At 37.4% G+C, this 27,319-nt stretch overlaps 1 protein-coding gene across 3 annotated transcripts in view; it reads right to left on the bottom strand.

Moving 5' to 3' along the window:
- Nucleotides 1–27,319, bottom strand: part of LOC143036889 (sorting nexin-32-like) — a 120,284-nt gene that overhangs the window by 75,033 nt on the left and 17,932 nt on the right. For all 3 annotated transcript variants that reach the window (XM_076204807.1, XM_076204808.1, XM_076204806.1), the window contains exon 8: nt 24,229–24,405. In XM_076204807.1, the coding sequence (XP_076060922.1) occupies nt 24,229–24,405 (177 nt within the window). The remainder of the gene's footprint in view (nt 1–24,228; nt 24,406–27,319) is intronic.

Here is a 27,319-nt window from a genome sequence, read left to right as displayed (position 1 = left end):
TATATACAATAAGAAATATCGGTGACTTGTGTTCAAGAAACAGGAGTAACTACCATGAAGGAAGAGAGAAAAAAGGTATAATTATGTCTTTAAACCAAAAGATGTAATTACAAGAAAATGCTTGACCTCAGGCAGTTTCTCTTTCCTATTGGCTAGCCCTCCATACACATACATACACATTATATAATATATATATATATATATATATATATATATATATATATGTGTGTGTGTGTGAATATTACACAAACACTTTTTGTGATATCCTTCATTCGTTCACTAATCATCTTTATTTTTGCAGGACATGACAGAAGCAACGCCTATGAACACAACTAGATCACAATGGGAATTCCAGCCAAGAATATACTGCATCAAACATTACTACAAGACAGGCTCGTCCATGAAAGTGCATCAAACTTTCATGCATCAGTTCGAACGCGAAAAAAAAAAAAAAAAAAATTCAGGACTGGGTAGACCACTTCGAGAACTATGGGACAGTGGAGAACCTCATTACAGCCATTCAGGACGTCTCAGGAAGCGTACAGCTGAGCTGGTCGAGAGCATGTGAGAGTCAGTTCAGCAGAGTCCGAGAGGCTCTGTGCGCAAGCGAAGTCAGTCCCTCAGTACTTCCCGTGAGACTTGCAGGATGGTGCTAGTGATGACGAAACAGACCATTACAGCCTCAGACAAGTAGCAGAGAAAGGCTACGGCAGTCAAGACACTGGAGAAAATCCAGGAGACCCCCAACTTTCCTTAAACCTCCTTTGGACCTCTGATGAAGCTCACTTCGATCTTGAAGGAATGGTAAACTAGAAGACAAATGTCTTCTGGGGGACCTCCAGACCCAATGAGGTAGCCATCAAGCCCCTCCATTCACCTAACGGCATGGTATGACTGTAATCTCAGCCAGAGGCATCATCGGACCATTCTTCACCGAGGAATCTGGCGCGACAGTAACAGTCACCAAGGAGAGATATACTGAGGTCTTCAAAACCTTCAAGAGTGAGCTGCAGACACTGCACCCGTCGCTTATGGGGAGGTTCTCGTTCCAGCAAGATAAGGCAAGCTCTCGCACCTCAAACCTGTTCCGAGATTGGCTGAAAGAGAACACCAATGGGCGTGTGGTCAGTCTCACAGCCAAGACCTTAGCCTCCCAGATTTCTTTCTCTGGGGCTTCCTTAAACACAGAGTGTACGCAGGGAGACGCTGGATCATCACGGAACTCCAGTAAACTATCATGGAGGAGATAAAAGCCATTCCTCGGTCGGTTTGTAAGGACGTCATGGACAAGAAATGCACAGAGCTAAATGGAGGTCATCTAGAACACATGCACTAGATTTAGTCTAGAATAAAGAAGAAAAGTCAAATGGCTCTCACGTTTTGTTAAGATGTTTTAAACACAATAAACTAGTTATCGCCAAAGTTTCATTCAATTCTTGCAGAAAATTAAGAAATGAGGCCTATCGAAAAATGTGGACAGCTTTTTTGTCACTCTACACCAGTGGTTCTTAACCCCTGGGTCGCGACCCAAATTTGGGTCGCCAAGCCATTTTATTGGGTCGCTAAGGGTTTGCAGAAAATAATCATTTTCCCACTACAAATATATTATAATTACATACTGTAATAATTAAAATACATGATGCCAAGTTTTAGGATTCTAAGCAGACCATGATTAAATAAAAACTCCAAAGCAGAAAATTTATTTGAAGTGTTTTGAAATTTCAATGTAAAACCGACAATATCTATGTAGGCTTGGGTCGCGATGCTTGATTTGTGCAAAATTTTGGGTCGTTGCCAAAAAAGGTTAAGAACCACTGCTCTACACACACACACATACATACTGTATATATATATATATATATACATATATATGTGTGTGTGTGTGTGTGTGTGTGTATATATATGCGTGTATATGTGTATATATATATATACACACACGAGAGCTATATATACGTGTATATGTATATATATATATATACGTATATATATATATATAAGTTAGCCAAATATTTAGCTAAACCTCTATCCAATACATGAGGAACTATTAGTGATGCACATCTACGAAATTCTTCGGATCTAATTAACAGGTTAAAAGATTTAGATTTCAGTAACAAGAATCTAGCAAGCTACGATGTTACCTCTTCATATACTTGAGTATCAATAATTGGCGCTCTAAAAGCTGTTGAACGAGTAGATGAAAGATGAAGATCTACCCGTCCCCATAAAAGATTACCTCGAATTAATTTCTCTTTGTGTAGGTTTTGGCGCTTTCACTTTTAATAATATTGAATACAGACAACATTCTGGTCTCGCCATGGGTAGTCCCCTTTCTGCAGTTTTAGCAAATTTATACATGGAAATACTCAAAACAGAGGAATACATGACAATAATGGCTAGCAATAGCAAATGGTTTAGGTATGTTGATGACATACTTGTAATTGTGCCTAATGATACAGATATTAATAACAAGCTCAGGATATTAGTGTAAATGAAAATATACAATTTACAGCAGAAAATGAAAATAACGGAAAATTACCTTTTTTAGGCACAATTATCCATAGAATAGATAAAAATGTGAAATTTTCAGTATACCGGAAACCCACCAATAAAAAAAAAATACATACACTTTTATTCAGGATATAATGACAGAACTAAAATAGGTATTATAATAGGTTTCTTCCTCAGAGCATTTCGTATATGCAGTAAAGAATATCTAGATCTTGAATTACAACATATCACAGAGACTTTCATCAAACTCAAATATCCAAAAGACCTCTTATGTAGATTAAAACAGAAAGCCAAAGAAATAATTAACAAAAGTAAAAATAAAAATTATGATAAATGTAATGATGAAACTAGATACATTACAGTACCAAACTCTAATATCAATTCACACCTAGACACTTTTCTCCTAAAAGCGGGCATCAAAATACCCAGGACATCAGGTAATAAAGTAGGACATTTGGCCACACGTAGCTACAATAATCCTACTAACGAAAACAGCATCTATATACTTATAAAACTCTGATAATCTTGTTTGTTATCTTGCTTGCTTGAAACCGTCACCCAGCCAATCAGAGGAGATATGACGTCACGACTGAGGACCAGCCAATCAGAAGATATATGACGTCACGAATGAGGACCAGCCAAGCAGAAGAGATCAGAAGAGATAAGACGTCACGACTGAGGACCAGCCAATCAGAAGAAGAGACATGGCGTCACAACATCATATGATGCGTAGTGTTCCAAGCAACGACGATATGACGTCACAATCTTCTGCATTTCACTTCTTATAACAATGTATCATTTAAAATTTTATTTGACCCAACATACATATATATCTATCTATATATACTTATAAAAAAAATTCATATTCAGTATTTAAAAGTATAGCCAACTCCTGAGTTAGCATCTATGAGGCAAAATGAGTTTAATAAAATATTACGAAACCTATAAATCATATGATGCGTAGTGCTCCAAGCAACGACATGACGTCACAATCTTCTGCTTTTCACTTCTTATAAGTAATCAAGTCACTGCCTTCGTCTACTGAATAGAACATTGTCTTAATAAATATTTTATTGACCATTTTATGAACGTATAATTAAAAAATTTATATGATCCAACGGGTCACGGGTGGTCTAGTTGTTTATAAAATCCCGTGTAAAAGCTGTTCCACTTCATATTTTGGTGAATCTAGTCGCGGACTTAATAATCGGATTATTGAACACACAAATGGCGTAAAAGCCCATAGATCTTCTAACTCCACAGTAATGCATGTGGATAAGCATGGCCACCTTCCAGACTGGAACAACACAACCATATTAAATAAAGGATCATCCAAGAAACTGAGGAAGACAATTGAGGCAGCATACATTAACACTAATAACAACATTAACCATAGAGAAGGATTTATATGTCTAACAAAAGCCACAAGCTTATTAATAATAAAAGAATGCGCAAATAAAATAAGCTCTCCGAAGCGTCCCATGAGATGACCCATGTATAAAACCCCATATTATGTTTGAATTGTTAGCTTTGTGATCAAGACCCTGCGGGTCGAAACGTTTAAGCACAAAATTCTCCCATTACTCCTCATCTGCTTCCTCCACCTTCAATCCTATTTGTCATAATATAGTCAACATATATATATATATATATATATATATATATATATATATATATATATATATATATATAGTATTGGTGGTATTGAGCAACAGCACCTGCTCGGCCTCTGTTCCTACTCCTATGACCTCTACCAGTTTGTCCTACTTTTTCCTTTTAGGTCGATCCCTGTACACCATGCCCTCGATCTTGCCAACCAGACCCACATTCTCCGCCCCTGCAGGCTCTCATGCTGGCAAAGCTGAACTATCTCCGTCTTGTAGCAATGAGCAAGTTTCTTCTACCAGTACACCTCGATACGTCTTCCAGAGAAATCTTTATCATCCTTCTCCTTAACCTCACCTCCCACCTCCCTCTCTCCGTCCTCTTTCAATAATTTCCAAATTTCACATTCATGTAACAACGCCAAGAATACATACGAGCTTCCAGCTCGTTTACGGTTACAAGAAATCAACCCCACGGGTGACCCTTTGCTCCATAACGATGTTGGAAACAAGTAAATAAATAAATACACTAAAAAATTAATACTTAAATAAATAAGTAAATAAACAAAAATAAATAAATAAACAAATAAAAAAGGCGTTAAACAGACACCCAAACCGAAAAAATAAAATAAAATAAAATGAATAAACAAAAATAAACGGTTGGCAGACATGACGTCATATCATTTGAAATCCCTCTACTTAGAACGAAACTACGTTCCATCGTCTTCTAGCTTTAATTTACACATTTGCAGTTAGAAGCCATAATTTCTCTTCTAGTTACTATTTAGTGTGAAAATATTCTAAATTCTGATGTTATCAATTCCCCTTAAAATATAGTTGACTTCTATTTAGCCACCGGAGTCCTCACTTTGTAACCGGAAAAATATAAATTCAAATGTTTTAAGCGGTTTTTGTTTTATTTCTTCCTGAGATTTTGTACCAGCTTTGTGGCTCGCCGCTGTACCCTTTCCGATCCGCATAGTGTTTGTGCTGTCAACCTTTTTGGGGGCTTTAGACGCATCCATATGGAGCAATGACACATTCTTTTATGGCAAGAGACTCATTTTCAGTCAAATAATAATGCGGACTCACTTTTAACATTTATCCACCCTTAAGAATATCCTTTACCATCATCATAACTCATCACCAAGGATAGAAGCGCTGGATATCGGGCGACGAATTGAAAAACACGGTCTTTGGCAAACTTTCCCCCAACCGTCACGCTTTCGTGGAAAAGGGGGAATAGCGCCAGGGTTGCCAACTGGAGCAAGAGGTTTTGATCACTGCAATTAAGAATAATTCAGCCCTGACATGAAATACAGCGCTGGCGTTGGCGTCTCTAGTGATATGCTGTTCCGGTTCTCAACTTCCTCTGCGTTTTGAGTGAGGACGACTGACCCGGGCTTGATAGATTATCACTTCGCTTTTCCCGCTGTCTGAAATGGCGTCTAGAGTGACCGCCAATGCTGCCAGGTGCAGGGTAGTTACGCTGCTTTAGGGTAATTTGAGCGCTATCAGGGTAACAGGGTAGCACATGGAAAAAGATATAATTTTAGGACAATTTTAACTCTGCAAAACCCACAGAAATTTAGCTATTTAGTTTGAAGAGGGAGATAGAAAGAACGAGTGAGACGCGGTGGGGGGGGGGGGGGTGTCTGTACTGGGGTCCGTTCAAAGTTCGTCAATAAAGTTTCAGATTATCTGGCACGTAACAGAACTTTCTGAGATCGAGCACGCGATAGTCACTGTGAGTCTGTTTGTCATTGTGCGACCGATCGGGAGGTTGGACATTACAAGGAATTGTTTATGAAATGTGACGTTATAGCCATGGACTCGTACACCATACCCAGCTAAACGTAAACGTTCATCCTACGCTCAAAAGTATAGTAAGAAATGGGAAGATGATGTGAACTTCAAGGGCTGAGTATAAGCAGTAAAGGACCACTTCAAAACCTGCATTTATGATGGACAAGTAGGAAATAAAAAATTGAAAGTCATGAAGGCACAATAAAGCATGTGAACAATGCGCAAAACCTGAAAAAATGCAAGGAGTATATTAGATGGTTAGTGGATACAAGAAAGGAAAACTGGCGAAAGGCGAAATAAGACCAGCGGCTGTTGTCTAAACTTAATTTTCCTTTTTTTAGACGTTGATCGTCTTCTTCTTCGAATAAAGGTAACGTGTCCTGATTCAGATCTAGCAAAAAAAAAAAAAAAAAAAAAAAAAAAAAAAAAAAAAAAAAATGCGGGAAGACAAAATGCTCCGTATATTGTGAGGAACATGTTGGGTAAGAATGATCAGGATGACCTGCTGGATCTACTAAGAAACTGTTTTTCGTTGGTTGTGGATAAATAAAAAAAAAAACAAAAAAACATGGCTGCTTAAGCATCTAACTATTGTAGCCAGGGTGGAAAGTGTGGAAGGTATGGAGGATTTGTTTCCAACGCTTGTTCCCTTGGAAAATGTCACTGCCCTCAGCCCTTATGAACTGTGTTCAGGGAAGCAAATATACCATACAAGGAACATAGGATTCACTGCTGATGGTACCAGCGTAATGATGGTGGTATATAACTCCCTTTCATTTCATCTTAAACAAGACATTCCAATTTTGTTTGTGATGAAATGCATTTCTATTTTCATTTCTGTTTCGTATGCTTGCAAACAATTGCATATGTGGGTTGAGGACCTGGCACGTGGTAAATTATTTCTTGTCTCCTAAGCAGTCTTTGGCTTTATAGGATTTTCATGAATTCGTCTATGTCAAGCCTTACAGGATTCTAAATTCATCTCAGACAAAATGGCTGTCTCTGGATAGTGTAGCGAAAAAGCTCTTGGAACAACTTTTAAGCTATTTTCATTCAAGCAGTGTTGGAGAATTGACTGCAAGCATCCCAGTCCATCTTCCAAAAACTGAATGATTCTGTAAATAAACTGTACCTAGAATTTCCAAGTTATGCATTGCCTTCTTCAATGACCTCGATAAAGAAATGCAATCTGAGTACCCAAAGATATAAACTATTATCAGTAGTCTCTGCAGTCTTGGCTACTATAAATGAATGTTACCAGAAGCCTTAAAATAAATTTAAAGTCACTTTAAAGTCAACAACAAAGGTGAAAATCGGACACCCGGTTAACTTTCTTATCTTGGAATATATGGGCGGTCGGGTGACTGCATCACTCTACACTTGCCACCCCATCGAGAAACAGGTTTATAAAAGCTTTAGGCTAAGATGTCTTGAGTTTTATTCTGAGAATGCACCGCAGGTTCTACTTAGATTTAATCTTACTGATCCAACTTGAATATGTAAAAGCATTGAGGCCTCAATGTATTTTAATTAAAATTATCCCTTCCACTGCAGTATTGGCATCAGTTTCCAAATTTTGTCCCTGAGAATGTCTTAAACATAACTCACACTGTGTGGAGTTTGCTAAGGAACATAGAAATGAACGTTCAGAGAGACACTAGTGTTTGGGAATTTTGGATGGAAGTAAAGAATATGAAGAAAGGTCATGGCACACTACTGTTTCCATGGGTAGGGAAAACCGTTATGCCTGCCCCTTTCAAATGCCAATGTAGATTTCTTTTTCTCTCTCAAATCAATCTTCTGAAAACTAAAACAAGAAATTCCCTGAACACAGACACGTTAATTGAAATGATTCATGCTAAGAGAATCTTGGAAAATTCAACATCAGACAATTTTGAAATTACATCCATACACGTGAATCTGGTGACGGACAGCACATTGCCTGACAAGGAGTAAATGAATATCTATGGACAAAAGCAACAGTGGATGGCCGCACTACATACTATTTCATTACTGCACACATTATGGTAATATTTTTTACATAAATGTATACACATGATCTCAATAAATAAATTATTGACAAACATGGTGTTTTTAAAGCAAACAGGGTAATTATAAGATGAATTTAGGGTTAAATAGGCAACTCGACCTGGCAGAACTGGTGACCGCCCGTTAACGCTGGCGGGCTATGTATAGTGTTGAACGAAGTCGTCTAGGCTGTTTGGCGTGAGCATTTCACATCATTCAATTTATAAACAAAAAGAATAAATAAATACAAAGATAATAATCTCACAAACAAGTAAAGAACTGAATAAATAAATAAGCTAATGAATAAACACAGCACTACTCTGCCGCTGCTTTCCCTCTCATTATATAAGGAACATCACGTTTCGTTCACATATAGTGACTAATATCCATTAACGATAGGTTATGCTGTCAAAATCATCGCTTCCAAATGACTAAATCCTCGTTGTTACCCCGATATTACTAAACATGAGCAAACATTTCTTCGACTAACGGTTTCCAGATCGCGCAGGCGTGAAGCACTCGCCCAACGGCTCGATTGAATGCACAACATAACATGACGTTTATATTCTCCCTCAGCAATCTCACGTCAATGTCAATCTTCATATGTCCGACTCTGCAAAGATTATTTTGTCGTTTATGTGCGCCTATGGAGTTCATGGGAATTTTCTTTGGGAAAAAAGAGGTGATGGGAAAGGAATGATATGATGCAACACTGATCAATGGGGCGATGGGAAAAGGCAGGGAGGCACGTTACAAAAATATTGAAACCTCCTCTTTTGATATATATATATATATATATATATATATATATATATATATATATATATATATATATATATATACACACACACACACAAGTCTTCACTGAATTTTTGTCCATGCTAAGACATTGGCATTCTACTTAGAAACTCGTTAGGTTAGAATAATTTAGTGCTTGCAAAAATATCTCTCAAGTTCTGTTATGTTGTGGACACTGGCTGCAAGCATAGGTGCTTACATTCAATTCGAACCTGTTTTGCAGACCTGCCGACCAACTTTCAAAACTGGAAATGATTGTAAAATTCAAAGACATGCTGAGTGATAAACTCTGATGTAATAAATGTACGCACACACACATATTATATATATATATATATATATATATATATATATATACATATATATATATATATATATATATATATATATATATATATATATATATATTTCAAGAAGCCTACAGCGACAATGGCGTTGTTGAGTTTATATTGAAGCTTTAATTTCTCTCGTGCAACAAGTGTCTGTGCTGGTTCCAAATAGCTGAGGTGTCCAAAAGACATTTGGTTCGGTTTTCGCTTTTCTAATTTTTTTTATTTGGAGAAATTAAAAAAGAGAAAACCGCATCAAATGTCTTCTGGACACCTTCTCAGCTATTTGGAACCAGCACAGAAACTTGTTGCACGAGAGAAATTAAAGCTTCAATATAAACTCAACAACGCCATTGTCGCTGTAGGCTTCTTGAAATCATGTATACAACATGGCCTCCTACCAATATGTACATATATATATATATATATATATATATATATATATATATATATATATGTATATATATTTACGCAATAAATATGATTAAAGATTGTGTTATAACTGGACAGTCTTGGATCACATGCTGGGCTGATGATTCCCAGGTAATACGTTTCAGGATGGAAGTTCTAATTTCATATACAGTACACAACCCGTGTGTGTGTGCATCCAAGCACGTGGAGTCCTGTACCTTACTCTCTAATTGGGAACCAATAACGGGTATCTGCTTCCGCGTGGTGGTTCTGCAAGATGAACCATGATCAAAACCCACCTTCCCAATCATCACCACCATCAGGAGGTGCAGCCCTGAGGGGCTGGCACTGGGTCTCCGGACTGGACCTAAGTCTCTCTATATAAACTCCAACTTTATTTCTTGCACTTTTTCACACATGGGGAGTTGACAACAGGAAAGTATTCTCCTCCCCCCTTACCACTTTGAGCCGTTAATATAGAAACTGTCCCACACTGATCAATACAGGCAACAGTCCAAAGTTCCCAGAGATATCTATGGGAGGGAGTGGCGGCCTGGCGCACCGGGATACAGGAACATTTGGACCCCAAAGTGATGAATAATGAATTAACAAATAACTTGGAAAAATATTATATATATATATATATATATATATATATATATATATATATATATACAGTATATATATATATATTATTATTACTGGTGAGAAATGTAGTAGCACATTTGTAAATCACAACTAACACCACAGTCGGACGAAAGAAAGAGTTAAGTAAGCGAAACTGTATGTGTATTTTGATTGCTAACTGCAATCCTCTTCGGTAGTACTGTGATATATATATACATATACATATATATATATATATATATATATCAGACATGCGAGTGAAAATAATGCTATTGAGTGAAGCGAGTAAGCCGGGATCCCCCCCCCCTCCCACGGTAGGGAGCTTTTGCATTTTTCAGCTTCAAATAGAGTAATCTGGAGCATACTGCATTGAGTGGCAATTCAGAACGGAACAAAAACGGAAATAATGCCAAAACGTGAGAAAGCGTTCTTAAATAGGGAAACGCGGGAAATTCACATGCCTGATATATATATATATATATATATATATATATGTATATATGCATATATATATAAATATATATACATATGTATATATATATACACAAATATATATATATATACACATACACACACACACACATACACACACACACACACACACACACACTATATATATATATATATATATATATATATATATATTATATATATATATCCGTTGAATGCTACAACACAAAAGGCGTCAATGGTTTTAAGAGAACATTTCTCTAATTCTCCATATCTCAGAGTTAGAGAAATGTTCTCTTTAAATCATTGACGCAACTTGTGTGTGTGTGTGTGTATATTATATATGTATATATATATATATATATATATATATATATATATATATATGTGAGCATTTTAGAATCTGCCAAGGGATTCGAAAACTGACCTGTGTGTGAATAAACACGAAGTCACGACGCTAGCAACCGAGCTATGTGCGATGGTACAAAAGGACTGTACAAGTCCCCACCCACACTTCACATAGCTACAGAAGACGTAGTCTCATTTTCATCCAATCCCCATGTGTATGTCTTAAAACATGCACAACACACACATACATATACACACATTCACACACACACACACATATATTATATATATATATATATATATATATATATATATATATATATATATATGTGTGTGTGTGTGTGTGTGTGAATATATGTATTGTGTAGATTCTGACCAAATTTGAATAAGGTTCCTTTGGTGCTATCATATCTTTCGGTAGATAATAGATATCCTGAATTCCTTGTTTGTTGAATTATTATTTTCATTCCAAGGCTATTTTTCTAATTTCGTTTTTCGCTTATTATATAATAAGTACAATATATGAAATGTTCCTTTAGTAATTCGAACATAATTTAGTTGTTTTTGCGGCCCATTCCTGTCAACTCATCACTCAATTTAATTTTCATCTTACTCCAGCATTTAAATTTCACTGTTTATGTCACCCTACACACGATATTTTGATTCTAACGTTAATTTATATATATGCTGCATTTACTAGTTGACTAGAACATTTGAAATTCGTGTGTCATTTTCATTCTTTTGTTTTGACCCCAGCATTTGAATTTTGTCTATAGGTTGTCATCGTACACTTTAATTTCCATCTTACTCCAGCATTTGAATTTCATATATTTATGTCACCCTACACATGATATTTTGATTCTAGCATTTGATTTATATGTATACTGCACTAGGCAATTTGACTAGCGCTTGAAATTAGTTATGTTATTTTCATCCTACTCGTTGTTTTGATACCACCGTTTGAATGGTAACTGTATATTGTCGTCGTACTCTTTAAATTTAATTTTCACCCTTCTCCAGGATTTGAATTTCAAATATCTATGTCGTCCTTCTCATGACATTGCGGTTCTAGCGTTTGATTCATAAACGAGTATATACTGCATGTGGCAATTTCACTAGTCACTTGAACCTTTGAAATTCACCTAACATTTTCATCCTACTCTGTTTTTATTCCTGCGTTTGAAATGTGCCTATTGGTCATCTTACACTTCCAAATTAATTTCCAACAAATTTCAGCATTTGAATTTCGTATCTATATGTCATCCAGTTTTGCTGTTTCCGTATCCTGTTTAAATATTCATTTCGTGCGTCTGCATGCGCGAATTTGTTCTTAACTTACAAATACTTTTTTACCTTCTCGCTTACACAAGTCTGGTGCGAACGTGCAGTCACTTAAGTCGAATATCGTAATATTTCGATTACGCACTTCGCTGTCGAATGATCCGCTTGAAGCTTTTCTGTTGATGAGTATCGGAATATATATATATATATATATATATATATATATATATATATATATATATATATATATATATATATATATATATATATTGTTACGTATTCGCATGTACATTAACTCACCTTTTTCTCTTTCTCGTGGGCCGTGATCATGGAATCACGAGTTAAAGACAAGTTCACGCCTACAATTGTCCGGATCAGGGAAAGGCAGGAGTTCAGTCTTCTCTTGTTTATTCTGCTTAGCGAACATGAGGATTTTACACGTGTGTTCAACACCAATGCTAGGCTTACTCTCTCTATGCGAGGGTATGGCAGGCGATGCCGGGACCACCCCCGGCATCCCCCCACGCACACCCCCGCTACATACCCCCTTGCTTATGCTTCGACTCTCCGACATCACGCATCACTTACACGCATACCAACCATCCAGGCACACTATGCAACATTCATACATGCAATTTCGCCACAATATATATATTCAAATTGTTGTGGATTATATTATTCCTTTTCTTGTGAAAATAATTACACTGTTTTGCTGACTGTGCTTTGTAAATTAGCGAGTTTTGACTGGTGTTAGTGATGGGCGATACTTATTTTTAATGTACTCGATTACTTCGATTATTTTTGCGAATAGTCACAGATTATATTTCGGTTACTTTCACCTGGAAATAGATCATGCAGTGGTATATGTGTAGATTATACGATATGCATTCATGGTTTTAGTGTAGTATTTCTCTTTCCCAGTTGTTCTGTCTGACGTTTGGTTTTTTGCCTGTGTGCGTGTTGAAACTGTTACCTTCGTCTCTTCCCTCTTTCCCCATCACCACCCACTAGTAAGACGAGTAAATATGCGCCTGATTTTTTTTTAAGAATCATTACTTTATAATCAAATATTCGTACAAGAAACAACTTGCACCCCCTTCTAGAGAGAGAAAAAAGTGTCATGGGGAGCTGTGTTAGATTGAAATAGAATCATCCCTCGTTTAAACGAGAAAGAAAGGGGGGGGGGGGAAGGAGCATCGGTTCGATAATGCCGATTGTCGGCAGTGACACTATGTAGTGACTAATATAAACAAATGATATGGTTTAACGTCACAACCTATCGGAAGGTTAGGACGAAAAAAAAAAAGGAATAGTACTGTATTGTACTTTTAACCAAGCACACCATCCAATCCGAGTGTAAAATACCTGTACACTAAATATACACTACCATACAGTAAATTCAAAATTCTTATTTTAAAATCGATTCGTGTTCAGAGCCGTCGCAACTCAGTCCGCATCACGTGGGACTTAACGGATATCACATTGGTCTATTTTTCCTCCAACCTCCACTTCAACTAAAATATGACCAAGCTTACAGAAATTTAGACTTCTCTAAGAGCAAACAGTATGTCTAACGTTCGAATGGGTTTACAGTCTGGTAAAGCCCATGGAAGCCCGGTGTGATAACCCTTTTACAGATTGTGTCGGCTGCAACAGAACTTGTCCGTTGCTTCCGATATCAGTTAAATGGAGGTCCGTTAAAACGAGGGAATAGTATATGCCAGCGTTTCTCAACCAGTTCCCCGGAACCCTAACGTTCCGCAAAAGGTCCCTAAGGGTTCCGCGAGAACAAGTGAGATAAGCTAATGCACTTTTGATTTTTTATTTAATTTCATATACGTAATATAATTAAACATGCACGACATATTCTTGGTTAATGTAATATAGACATCATCCTATCTAACCTATTATTACGATGAAAATAAAATGAGAAATGCATATTTTTTTTTTTTTTTTTTTTTTTTTGCGCAGGGGTTCTTTGAGACATGCAATTTATTTTAAAGGTTACGCAAGGAAAGGTTGAGAAACGCTGGTATATACCAAGACAGACCTCAGTTCAACCTCGACTCTGGGAATAATCGTTTGTTCATCGATTACTGGAAGCTTTACTTTGTAATCGATCATGTCCACTTTACTGTTGTAGTGGTATTTGCACACATCGAAAATCGCACACGTTCCAACCATAATTATACACATAAATGGCTTTCTCCGTGGCGCAGTGGGCTATGGTGCGAACACCATTGCACCAGTGTAAGTTCGAGTCCCGACCATTTACTGAACTTGCAAATAAGAATCTTAATTATACTTTAAAAAAAATCAAATCATGCTTTGTAAATTACTACGATTGATTGTTCTATGAACGAATTTTTTATTTTCATTACAAGATTATTAAAATTACTAATATTAGCATTATGCAAGCATTAACATAAATACAAAATATCTAATAAATGCATGTGCCTAAAACCTCGACTTCTATCTGATTCCTTTGAATACGTTTTGCGATCAAGTAGGCCCTCTTATAAGGTTCCCCGATAGAAATTCTACACTCAGTCCGCCAATGGTGGGAAATTTCGAGGACCTTTGCCAGCCGCCGTGGGGCTGCGGGTTTTCCACTCGGCGAAATTCGAGGCAACAGTTGATTGCTTGATTGATTGTTCTCTTTACTTCATGAAGCCTTCACATTCTTTAACAAAATATCTCCTTTGGTAGTGACCTTACATCAAGTCTGTGTATGAGCACGTGCGTGTATGTGTACGTACAGGTGTGTGTGTGATTCACCATGGTCTTGGATCACGTGTTGGACTCGTGATCGACAGCTATTTCCCTCCCGGAAGAGAGCTCAGAGCTCATATATGACCGATCTATGGGTAATGCTGTGACCTTACATGCACACACACACACACCCAACTCCCCGCCCACGAGAGTTGGAGTAACAATCCGCAGCGCAGTGATACTGAAATTATTTCAGCCCTGGACGGGATTCGAACCCGGACCGCCGTAGTGGCAGCCGGGAACTCTACCAACTGCGCCACGAGTTTGTGTGTCTGTGTGTGCGTGTGTGTGTGTATTTACCTAGTTGTATTTTACAGGAAAGGGAGCTATGCTCGTGGTGTCCCGTCTTCATATCTCGTTTTATCTAGACTGTTTAATTCGTGTATCGTTTTTGCACATACCACATTCTCATCTAACTTGTTCCAAACGTCTATTACCCTGTGGGGAAAGCTGTTCTTTTTCAGGTCTCTTCTATAACTGCCTTTCTTGATTTTCTTTCCGTGTCCTCTTGTATCTCTACTATCCCATTTTATTAGATCCTCTCTATCAATAGTTTCTATGCATTTCATGATTCTGTAAATAGTTATCAAGTCTCCTCTCTCTCTTCTTAGCTCTAATGTCTAGCTCAAGTTTTGCTAGTCTCTCTTCATATGATAGTTCTGAGAGTGTTGGTGCCAATTTCGTAATTGCTCCTTGTATTCTTTCAAGTTTTGTTATACATTTTTTTTGTACTTGGTGACCACGTCGTCGCTGCATACTCCAATCTTGGTCTTATCAAAGTGACTAGTATTTTCTTCACAATTTCTTCGTCCAGGTATGTAAATGCCACTTTGATTGTTCTTATTAAATTTTAGTTTCTCCAAAAATTTTGTTTATATGTTTCTCAGGGGACATATTATTCATAATAATGACTCCCAGGTCCTTCTCATTTTCCACTTTTTTAATTCCTTCCTCTCCCAATGTATATGACCCCACTATTCTTTTTTTTTTTGCTTCTTCCAAATTCCATTATACTACACTTCTTAATATTGAATTCCATCTCCCACTTATTACTCAATTCCCATACTTTATCGAGATCACTCCGTAGCGACTCACAATCTTCTAGTGTTCATTTTTCAACAATTTTGCATCGTCCGCAAAGAAGCTCATATAACTTTCAATTCCTTTATCCATATCATTGATATATATATATATATATATATATATATATATATATATATATATATATATATATATATATATATATATTGCAGAAACCACAGGGAAATTAAAGTCGGAATACTGAACGTTTTCGTCAATTACGACATCATTCGTAATAGACGAAAACGTTCAGCATTCCGACTTTAATTTCCCTGTGGTTTCTGCAATATCTTTTCGTCACGCGTTATTGTGATTATTTTTGCTATATATATATATATATATATATATATATAAATATATATATATTATATATACATATATACAGTATATGTAGATATATATATATATATTTATATGTATATACAAGCCCCTGGCTTCGCCAGCCCGGCTGCGCCAGGGGGGGTTGGCCTGCGGCGCACCTCGCTTCGCCCGCGGGGGGCTACGCCCCACCTTCAAACAAAGGCTATAAAACAAACAACTGTAAATTATTCACCTCTTTTATTTTCGTCATTTTTGTTTTTTAGAAAAATATTTTTATTTAGACTTACGCCCAAGATCCGCTCGAGTCCCAAAGATCCGCTCGAGCCCTCAAGATCCGCTCGAGTCCCAAAGATCCGCTCGAGTCCTCTAGATCCGAAGGAGAAGAAGAAGACGAAGAAGACGAAGAAGAAGAACGCGAAGACGAAGAAGAAGAACGCGAAGAAGAACGCGAAAAAGAACGCGAAGAAGAACGCGAAGAAGAAGAGGAAGAATACCACCTGACCCCGACTTCTTCTTCTTCTTCTTCCTATTGGACAACCTTACACCCACCCGATGTCCCCAAAATACCACGGATTGAAAAACGGGAAAAACTGGAAAGACTTTATTTTTTAAGTTACATTGATATATATATATATATCTATATATATATATCAAACATTATTGGGGCCAGAATTGTTCCTTGTGGAAATCCATTAATCACTTCATCCCAATTAGAGTGCTTGTCTCTTATCACCACTCTCATTTTTCTTTCATGCAAGAAGTCTTCCATCCAGTTCAGCAGTTTGCCCTGTATTCCTCCTGCAGTTTCTAATTTCTTTAGGAATTTCTTACGTTGCACCTTATCAAAACATTTTTTCAGGTCTAGAAATGCACAATCAGCCCATCCATCTCTTTCTTGTATTACATCTATCAGCCTTGAATAGAAACACATTAAGTTTGTGACGCATGATCGTCCTTGTCTAAATCCAAATTGCCTTGGATTTAGTACGTTTTTTTTTTTTTCCAAACGCCTTACCCATCTAATTTTGACCATTCTTTCACAAATTTTAGCTATCGTACTCTTAAGAGAGACCGGTCTATAGTTAGTGGGGTCTACCTTGTTTCCCCCTTTATATATTGGTACTATATTTGCTCTTTTCCAATCTTCTGGAACTTTTCCTTCTTTCAATGAACTGATTATTAGACTGTATTTTGTCTGTTAGTTCATTCCTGTATTCTCTCAAAATCCAGTTTACCATTTCATCTGGACCGTGCAATTTTCTGACATCGCGATTACTCAAGTGTCATTATTTCATTCCTTGTTCTATCTCTTTCATAGGGGGGACATTCTCCTCCCACTCGATGTCTCTAGGTTGTATGTTCTCCCTCGTAAACACCGATTTAAAATGCTTGTTCATAATTTCTGCCATTTCTATTTCTTCTGTGTATTAAACTCCTCCTTGTCGTAGTTTCTCTAATTATTGTTTGTTTTTCAGTTTGTTGATTACGATTCTGTAAAATAGATTTGGTCGATCTTTACATTTTTCTATGACATCTTTTTCGTATTTTCTCTTTTCTTCTCTGCACACTTGTACAGAGTGATTTCTATAACTAGTATATATTTTCCATTTTTCAGGCCTTTTGTCTTTTTTCCATTTTATCCAGACTTTATCCCTTTTGTCTTTTAACTCCCTACATATTTTGTTGTACCAACAGTTTACACATTCCTTTTCTTGCTTTTGTCTTGGAATATACTTTTCCACTCCTTTATCAACTTTTTGTCAAAATATTCCATTTTTCTTCTACTGTTCCTCTTGTTTATCCTTTCCCAGCCTGCTTTTTGAAAGAATTTTCTTATCTTATCAAAATTTGTTTTTCCATACATCAATATTTACCTTCTTCGTTGTTCTTTTTTCCATATATATTTCCTCATTTACTTCCAGTTCAATCAATATGTGGTCACTTTTATTTATTGGTGTCTTATATTCAATCTTGTCCACTATTTCAGGTTCGGATGTGATTATTAGGTCCAGTCTCGATGGTTCTTCCTCATTTTTATACCTAGTATTTTCTTGTATCCATTTTGTCATTGTACGTTCTATAATCATATCAAGTAGTACATTTCCCCATAGGTCGTCTCCACCTTTCACTGTCATTTCTTCCCATTTTCTTATTTAGTGTTAGCCTTGTGTCTTCTAACATATTTTTGTGCTCTCTTCCCACGAGGCCGTTTTAGAAGCCATATAATTTACTACAAATTTCCTGCTCTTCCCATCCCTGTCCTCCACTTCCATCATAATCATCTCTACTGTATTCTTTCCATATTTGACATTCCTCACATTTATATCCTTCTTAGTCAGGAAAAAAAAACCTTCACCCCCTTTTTTAACTTTCTGTTTCTAATCCAATAATTATATGCACCATGTCCTACACTGTTGGATGGTAGTGGACCTTTCAATTTTGTCTCTACAATTCCCATTATGTCTGGTTCTTTTTCCTTCAGGTAATCATTCAGTTCGTTCAAGCCTGTTATTAATCCATCTATATTTGTGTAAGACACTTTTAATTTTCTGCTACTTCCATCGTGTTTTCTGTTTCCCTTCCGTTTTTCTCTGCTATGAACCATTTCCTCACTTTCATATCCACTACTCTCCAATAGAATTTCTTTGACTCTGTTCTTTTCTCGTTTTTTCCTTAGCTTCTAGTCTTTTTGTTTTCTCATCCTCTCTTTCCTCTTTATTCATTTCTCTTTTTATCCATACCTGTTTATATTGATCACTGTCTGCTAGTTTCCTTGTTTTTGCTAAGATATTCTCTGCTGTCGTTTGTGACCTGAATTTAACCTTAATTGGTCTGGTCTTATCTGTATTGTATTTCCCTATTCTACATATATTTTCAATTTCTTTCCCTGTTTCTTGTCCATCCTCTTGAACTAGTTATAATATCTTGTTTACCCTTTCCTTCTCATCTTTTACGCTTCTCTTCCATCCCTAATATAATTATATATTTCTTTTTGTCCACTAAGTCTCTTACTATATTCTCCTTCTCTCTCATCACTTTAATAACGGTGTCTTTAGTTTGTTCTTTCATCTGCTGTGTCACTATATCTCTAAATACAATTTTGTTGTTCTCTTGGACTTTTCTCCAACCCTGTGCTTCTTTTGCTATGGACTCTATTCTCTTTATTATTATTCTTTAATTCCTCATTCTCATCTTTTACTTCTTTTAACTGTCTTTTTAATTCTTCTATTTCTTTAGTTCTTCCAATTTATCAACTCTGCGTAATCCGTGTAAATTGGCTGAACCTAACCTCTCAGTGTTCGATCATTTTCTCTAGTTTCTCCTCTAGTTTTGCTAATCGGGGAAGGTTGGCATCCCCTCCATCATTAAATTCATGAAAAATATTATTTCCACTTTCTATTGTGTTATTGTTATCTATATTTCTGATCTTAGTGCCTTTACTGATATTTTCGATTTCACCTGCGTTGTCTGCAGCCCTCTTGTTGACATTTCTTCTGACGTCCGGGGGAGCCCGTTCGTCCCCTTCCTCATTTCCTTCCATTTTCCTCAGTAATTCCTCCCTTTCTCCTTTTTCTTCACCTTCCCACTACACCACGAGCTTTCCCCTTCCCTACTAATACAACAAAGGTACTCCCTCGTTGTTGAGATTGACGAAACTTGAATTTTTCCTGGAGTTCCAAACTTCGCTGTCACTTCGACCGATGTGTGTGTGTGTGTGTGTGTGTGTGTGTGTGTGTGTGTGTGAGATTAATCACGGTTTTAACCCACGTGTTGGACTCGTGATCGATAGCAATTACCCTCCCAGATGAGCGCTCAGGTCTCAAATATGGCCCAATCTATGGGTAATGGTGTGAAATTACACATACGACAGTCGAAGTGAGAGTGAAGATTGGAACTAAAAAAAAAAAAAAAAAAAAAAAAAAAAAAAAAAAAAAAAAAAATATCGTGGATTTCAACGACGAGGGAGTACCTGTGTTGTATTAGTAGGGAAGGGGAAAGCTCGTGGTGTAGTGGGAAGGTGAAGAAAAGGAGAAGGGGAGGGATTACTGGGGAAAATGGAAGGAAATGAGGAAGGGGACGGCTGGGCCCCGGAAGTCAGAAGGAATGTCAACAAGAGATGCGCAGACGACAGAGGTGAAGTCGAAGAGATTAGTAAAAATGTAAAAATTAGAAATATAGATAAGAGCAGCGCAATGGAAGGTGAAGATAATTATTTCCATGGATTTAATGAGGGAGGAGATGACAACCTCCCCCGATTAGCAAGTCTAGAGGAAAAACTAGCAAAAATGAACGAACAGTGGGAGGTTAGGTTCAGTCAACTTGCACTGATTACACAAAGAGTTGATAAATTGGAAGAACTAAAGAAGGAGAACCAAAACCTAAATAAATAGAAGAATTAAAAAGACAGTTAAAAGAAGTAAAGGATGAGAATGAGGAATTAAAGAAGAAGAATAAAGAGAATAAAGAGTCCATAGAAAAAGAGGTAAGTGGTTGGAAAAAGGTTCAGGAAAATAGCAAAATTGAATTTAGAGATATAGTGAAACAACAGATGAAGGAACACACTAAGGACACAGTTATTAAAGTGATGAGAGAGAAGGAGAATATAGTAAGAGACTTAGCAGATAAAAAGAAATGTATAATTATGTTAGGAATAGAAGAGAAACGTAACTCAAATAGGACTACAAGAGTTGGAGAGGAGAAAGAAAGAATGAATAGGGTACTAAAATATTTCAAGAAGGTGAACAGGAAATAGGGAAAGAAATTGAAGAAATATATAGAATGGGAAAATACAATGTGGACAAGACCAGACCAATTAAGGTTAAATTCAGGTCACAAACGACAGCAGAGAATGTCTTATCAAAAACAAGAAAACTAGCAGAAAGTGATTAGTACAAACAGGTATGGATAAAAAGAGAAATGAATAAAGAGAAAAGAGAGGAAGAGAAAACAAAAAGAATTGAAGATAGGGAAAAAACGAGAACAGAACAGAGTCAAAGAGAAATTCTATTGGAGAGTAGTGGAAAGTGAGGAAATGGTTCATAGCAGACAAAAACGGAAGGGAAACAGAAAACACGATGGAGGTAACAGAAAATTAAGTGTCCTTCACAAATATAGATGGGTTAATAACAGGCTTGAATGAACTGAATGATTACCTGATGGAAAAGGAACCTGATATAATGGGAATTGTGGAGACAATATTAAAAGGTTCATTACCACCCAGTGCAGGACATGGTGCATATAATTATTGGATTAGAAACAGAGAAGTAAAACAAGGTGGTGGAGTTATGTTCCTGACTAAGAAGGATATAAATGTGAGGAATGTTACATATGGAAAGAACAGAGTGGAAATGATCATGATGAAAATAGAGGACAGGGACAAGAAGAGCAGGAAGTTTGTGGTAAATTATGTGCCTCCTAAAACGGCTTCATGGGAAGAGAGAGAACACAAGGATATGTTAGAAGACACAAAGATAACACTCAATAAGATAATGGATGATGGAGGAAGAACAATTATAATGGATGGCTTTAATTGTAAAGAAATCTGCTGGGAAGAAATGACAATGAAGGGTGGAGATGACCTATGGGGAAATGTACTACTTGATATGATTATAGAACATACAATGACACAATGGATACAAGATAATACTAGGTATAGAAATGAGGAAGAGCCATCGAGACTAGACCTAATAATCACATCAGAACCTGAAATAGTGGACAAGATTGAATATAAGACACCACTAAAATTGACCACATATTAGTTGAACTGGAACTAAATGAGGAAAAATACATAAGAAAAAACGAACAATATATAAATGGAAGAATGATGTATGGAATTTTTTTTTTCTTCATAAAATGAGATTTTTTTTTTTCTTTCAAAAAGCAGACTGGGAAAGGATATACAAAGAGGAAACAACAGTAGAAGAGAAATGGAAAATTTTGACAACAATTTATAAGGAAGGAGTGGAAAAGTATGTTCCAAGACAAAAACAAGAAAAAGGATATGTGAAAATGTTGGTACAACAAAATATGTAGAGAGTTAAAAGATAAAAAGGATAAAGCTTTGGGCAAAATGGAGGAAAACAAAAAACCCAAAAAATGGAATATATATACTGATTATAGAAATGAATATGTACAAGTGCGCAGAGAAGAAAAGAGAAAACACGAAAAGGATGTCACAGAAAAATGGCCACAAAACGTTCTGCAGACAGTGCTGGAGTTGAAAAGGCAAAGCAAAAGAAGAGTAGTCTGACATTGGAGGTAAAATTAGATATTTTGAAGAGGAAAGAGCAGGGAAAAGGTATGTTTTCAGCCTCCTGCCTCACCCTCATCTTTGTCTGCCCACTCAGCAAAAGATGAGTAAGGGCTGAGATCCCTACTGTCCCTTAGCCTTGGGAAGGACATCATCTGATAGAATACGTGGCGAGTGAAAGGTGAATAAAAACATTTTCTGTTTATTTCTTTTGTGCAGTACTTTACATTTTCTTATGTGACTATTTTCATGTATTTTCATGTCTGTAGGGGTGACTTTTAATGTGCTGGAACACATATCCTATTATTACATGTTATAATGGGTTTGGTATAAAGTTATTTCAATTTGTGGTAAGGTTTTCAGGAACGCATATGAACCGTATAACAAGGGCTTACTGTATATCATAGATTTACCAAGGGCTTTTTCCCCATTACAAGGAGGTAACCACAGTCAAAAGGCATAAATCCATTCCCACCCATTTCATTTCGCCCATTTTTTGTACATCACCTTAGGTAAATACACATGAACATGAGCACACAATCACTTAAATACACTTTTCTTAGAAATTTCATATCACAGTGACAGTGGGAGCTGTCTGAAATTGATCCGAGACCACTCGGAACATTGTCCATTCTGGTAAATATAAATTAAAACATTCTTTGTTGCTCCTCTTGCATATAAGCCACAAAAACAATACCCAGACGTATTCTATAAACAAACTTACCTGGAGGCAATCAGGATAATGGTGCAAGTCACATAGCATTTTCTTTTCTTCTTTTTCTATACATCTATCTATACAACAAGGGTCTTTTCCCCCTAATTAGAGAGGTAGCCAGCCAGGGTGCACACACACACACTCCCATTCATCACACATTATTTCCCTCTCACTTTAGTTCCTTGTGCATGAAAGGTCATCCCTGTCTCCTGCCCTGTGCCTGGGTCTGAAGCAATGCCGCAAGACACAGCACATCCACGGCAAGGTTGCTTCACTTATATGGCGACCCCCACCTTGTCTCCTCATGCAGAAAATTGAGAAGACGGGGAGAAATCCCTTTGGGCTGCATCAAAATATCATCCATAACAACTATCCTCCATTCACCACTGCCTTCTCTCTTCCTTGCTCAACAGACATATATACCTGGCCTAGTCATGGATCCCACTACATAAGCATAATTACTTGGTCAGAATTTACGGGGCTTCTGTGACACCCCTATGGACCAGTCACTCATCATCTTTATGATTAGAGACTACTACTCGAAACAAGAATAACTACTTTTAACTTCTATCCCTCCTTTCTGCTACTCTCCTTGAATTTCTCCTTTACCACTACTATGATCCTACATTTTCATTTCACTCCTACACCTTGTGGTGGAGGACAAGAATACCAACACCATGTTCCTCTTTGTAGGGTAAAAGATAATTGGACAGTACAAGGGTACTAGCGATCCTTCTTTTTGTAATTTTCTCCCACAACGAGTTGGGGGGAAAAGTAGGTTTTGACTCGGCCACCACCCTCATAAAGAGGATCAAGTCGTTTGTATATTGATTTTGTATTCTCCCATACCAGAAGAAAAAGTGCTAAATACTTTAGTAAAACATGGACTTGTTTACTTACCACTTCTTTGCGATTGGGTTTGGCTTTGTCGAGTGCTCTGTTACATTGCTGATAGTCTACCATTAAACACGTCCTTCCTAGAAGCATAGTTTCTTCAGATTCAATATAATGACTCCACAAGGTCAACATAAATCCTAAGCTTGAGTCATCTTTATTTGCACTATCATCAACGTGGTTCTGGAAGAGAAAGAACAAGCTCTTCTGAATGTCTTTAAATAAGAAAAGAAGCGTTGGACATTACAAGAATAGAACACTATACTTCCAACCCCCCTCCCCCCCCCAAAAAAAAAAAATATATATATATTATATATACGGTATATATGAAATATAGTAACCAAGGAACATTGGATTATTGGCCTATGCAGATGATGCAGTAATGATAGTGGAGAATAAGGAAAAAAGAAACAATTTGCTCTCACTATTCTAGGAAAAAGTAGAGCAGATCAGATTCATATGTAATAAGAAGAAAAACAACAATTATGAAAATGAGGAGAGAAGGTGGCAATGGAGGTGTTGAACAAGTCAAAAACCTAAACATACAATACACTGACAGATTCAAATACCTTGGAGTCGTACATAGATATATATACCAAAAGCTTTTTCCTCCTTACAAGGGAGGTAGCCAAAAACATAGTATAAAATCCGCTCCCACCCATTTCATCCCATATACTCCACTCCTATCCACCCCCTTCCCACCCTCTTATCTTGGCTCCTCCTGAATGTGGGGTAATCTCTGGCTCTCGCCCACTGCCCTGGGTCAGAAGCAGTGTCACAAGACACAGCACATCCACAGCAAGACCACTTCATTAAATCGGTGACCCCCTCTCTCCGTTCCATCATGCAGAAATGGAGAAGACAGGGAGAAATCCCTTCAGGCTGTGTCAATTTATTTTTCAAACATACTTCCTCACCCCCCATCCCCCACCCGCTCCCTTTCATGCATCACAGCATCATCCATACACAACCCTTCTCCATTCAACCCTATCTTCTGTCTTCTCCCATCCTTCCTCACTAGACATTCCCCTCTTTCCCAATTCCCTATTTTACCCAATACTTACTCAATCCCTCCCCTGATCCTGCTACAAGCAGTGTTGTCAGCAAACAACAACTGGCTTATCTTCCACTTTTCTCCATTTTCTTTAACCATCTCCAATCCACAGCCTATTACCCTTGCATCTACCTCTTGCACCACTCCATCCATGTATAAATTGAACAGCCAAGGCAACAAAACACATCCCTGGCAAAGTTCCATCTTGACCTCAAACTACTCACTCTCTCCATTTCTGATTCTAACACAAGCTCTACTACTCTTGTAAAAACTCTTGACTGCTCTTAACAGCTTTCCTCCTACCCCATATATCTCCAATACCTCCCACAGTTCTTTCCTGTCTACCAAGTCATAAGCCTTTTCCAAATCCATAAAAGCCCCAAAAAACATCCTTACCTTTTCCTACAGCTTTCTCACATATCTGATCCATGCAACCACTACCTGTCCTAAACCCACACTGTTCCTCACCAATTACTCCCACTGTTCCTCTCCTAATCCTTTCATTCAAGACCCTCCCATAACCCTTCCCAACTACACTTAACAAACTCCCTTTGAAACTACTACTCTCACAATTGTCCCTTTTTTCCTTGTTAAGTGGAATTATACAGGCATTCCTCCAGTCCTTCGGCACTCTACCCTCTCTTAAACATTAAATAACCTCACCAGCCAGTCCACCATCACTGTACCTCCTTTTATTAGACATTCTGCATGACATCCATCCAACTCAGGTGCCTTACCTGCTCTCATCATCTTAACAGCTGCCTTCACCTCACATTTCCTTATTTCTCCTTACTCATCATTTAGCAACTCCCTAAAATACTCTGCCCATCTTCCTCTTACTGCCATCTCTTTCATTATCATCTCTCCATCTACACCTTTTACCTTTTCTTCTCTACTTGATTTGCTTCCTTTTCCTCTCTTAATTTCTTTCCAAAACATCTTTTTATTACTTTCAAAATTTTCTGTCATACTCTTACCCCATTTCACATCTGCTCTCCTCTTTGCCTCCTTTATCTTATGCTTTACTTCTCTTCTTTTTTCTTTGTACCTTTCATATGATTCTCTGGTCTTATTTTGTAACCAATCTGTGAATGCTTGCTTCTCTTCTACAATCTTCTTTGCTTCCTCATCCCACCACTCACTACCTTTCCTTCTATTTCCTCTCATCCTCCTTGTTCCACACACCATCTTTGCACACCTTGTGACTCCCTCCTTGAAATGTCCCCACTCCTCCACTCCCAGTTCTATTCTATCCTTCACTCCCTCCTATTCCTCTCTCAGCTTCTTCTTGTACTCCTCCTTTTCTTTCTCATTTAAGCAGTTCACTTTAAGCACCTTCCTACCTTCTGTCCTTTTCCTCTTTCTCCATCTATCCTCCACTCTCAACTGACCTTCTGCCAAAAAATTATCTGATATTCCCCCACTCTCTCCCCTTAGAACATGTACATCCTTAACTCTTCCTACTATTCTCCTGGTTATCACTATATACATTAATGTTGTATCTACAACCCTTCCATCCACCACCCTCTCCCATGTGTACTTATGCTTGACTTTCTTCTTAAATACTGTATTTGCTATCATCAACTCTTTTTATACACATCTACACCATCAACTCTCCACTAAAATTTTTTCCTGGAACTCCACACTTCTCAACCACTCAGTCTATTGGTTCATTTCCTACCCTAGCATTAAGGTTTCCCAATATCACTACATTGATATTTCTCCTTAATCACTCTATGCACTCATTTAAATCTATCCAAAATGCCTCCTTTTCCTCTCCACTCTTCTCACTACCAGGCCCATATGCACTTAAAAACCCACATCTCCCTTCCCAGTTTTACCTTCATCCACACTAACCTTGAAGAAACCTCCTTCCACTCCACCACGTGCTCACCTATCTCTTTACTTACTAGTATAGCCATCCCTTCTCTCCCTCATCTTCTCCTCACTCCCAAGATCCTCCCAACTACACTCCCAAACTCAAAATCATCCCCACTCTTTCAACTTAGTTTCACTCATGCCAACACATCCATCTTTCTTCTC

This window comes from Oratosquilla oratoria, chromosome 21 (genome assembly GCF_046742065.1).
Source record: "Oratosquilla oratoria isolate Oo_2021 chromosome 21, ASM4674206v1, whole genome shotgun sequence".
Lineage (NCBI taxonomy): Eukaryota > Metazoa > Arthropoda > Malacostraca > Stomatopoda > Squillidae > Oratosquilla > Oratosquilla oratoria.
This window is presented reverse-complemented; position numbering and strand designations above follow the sequence as displayed.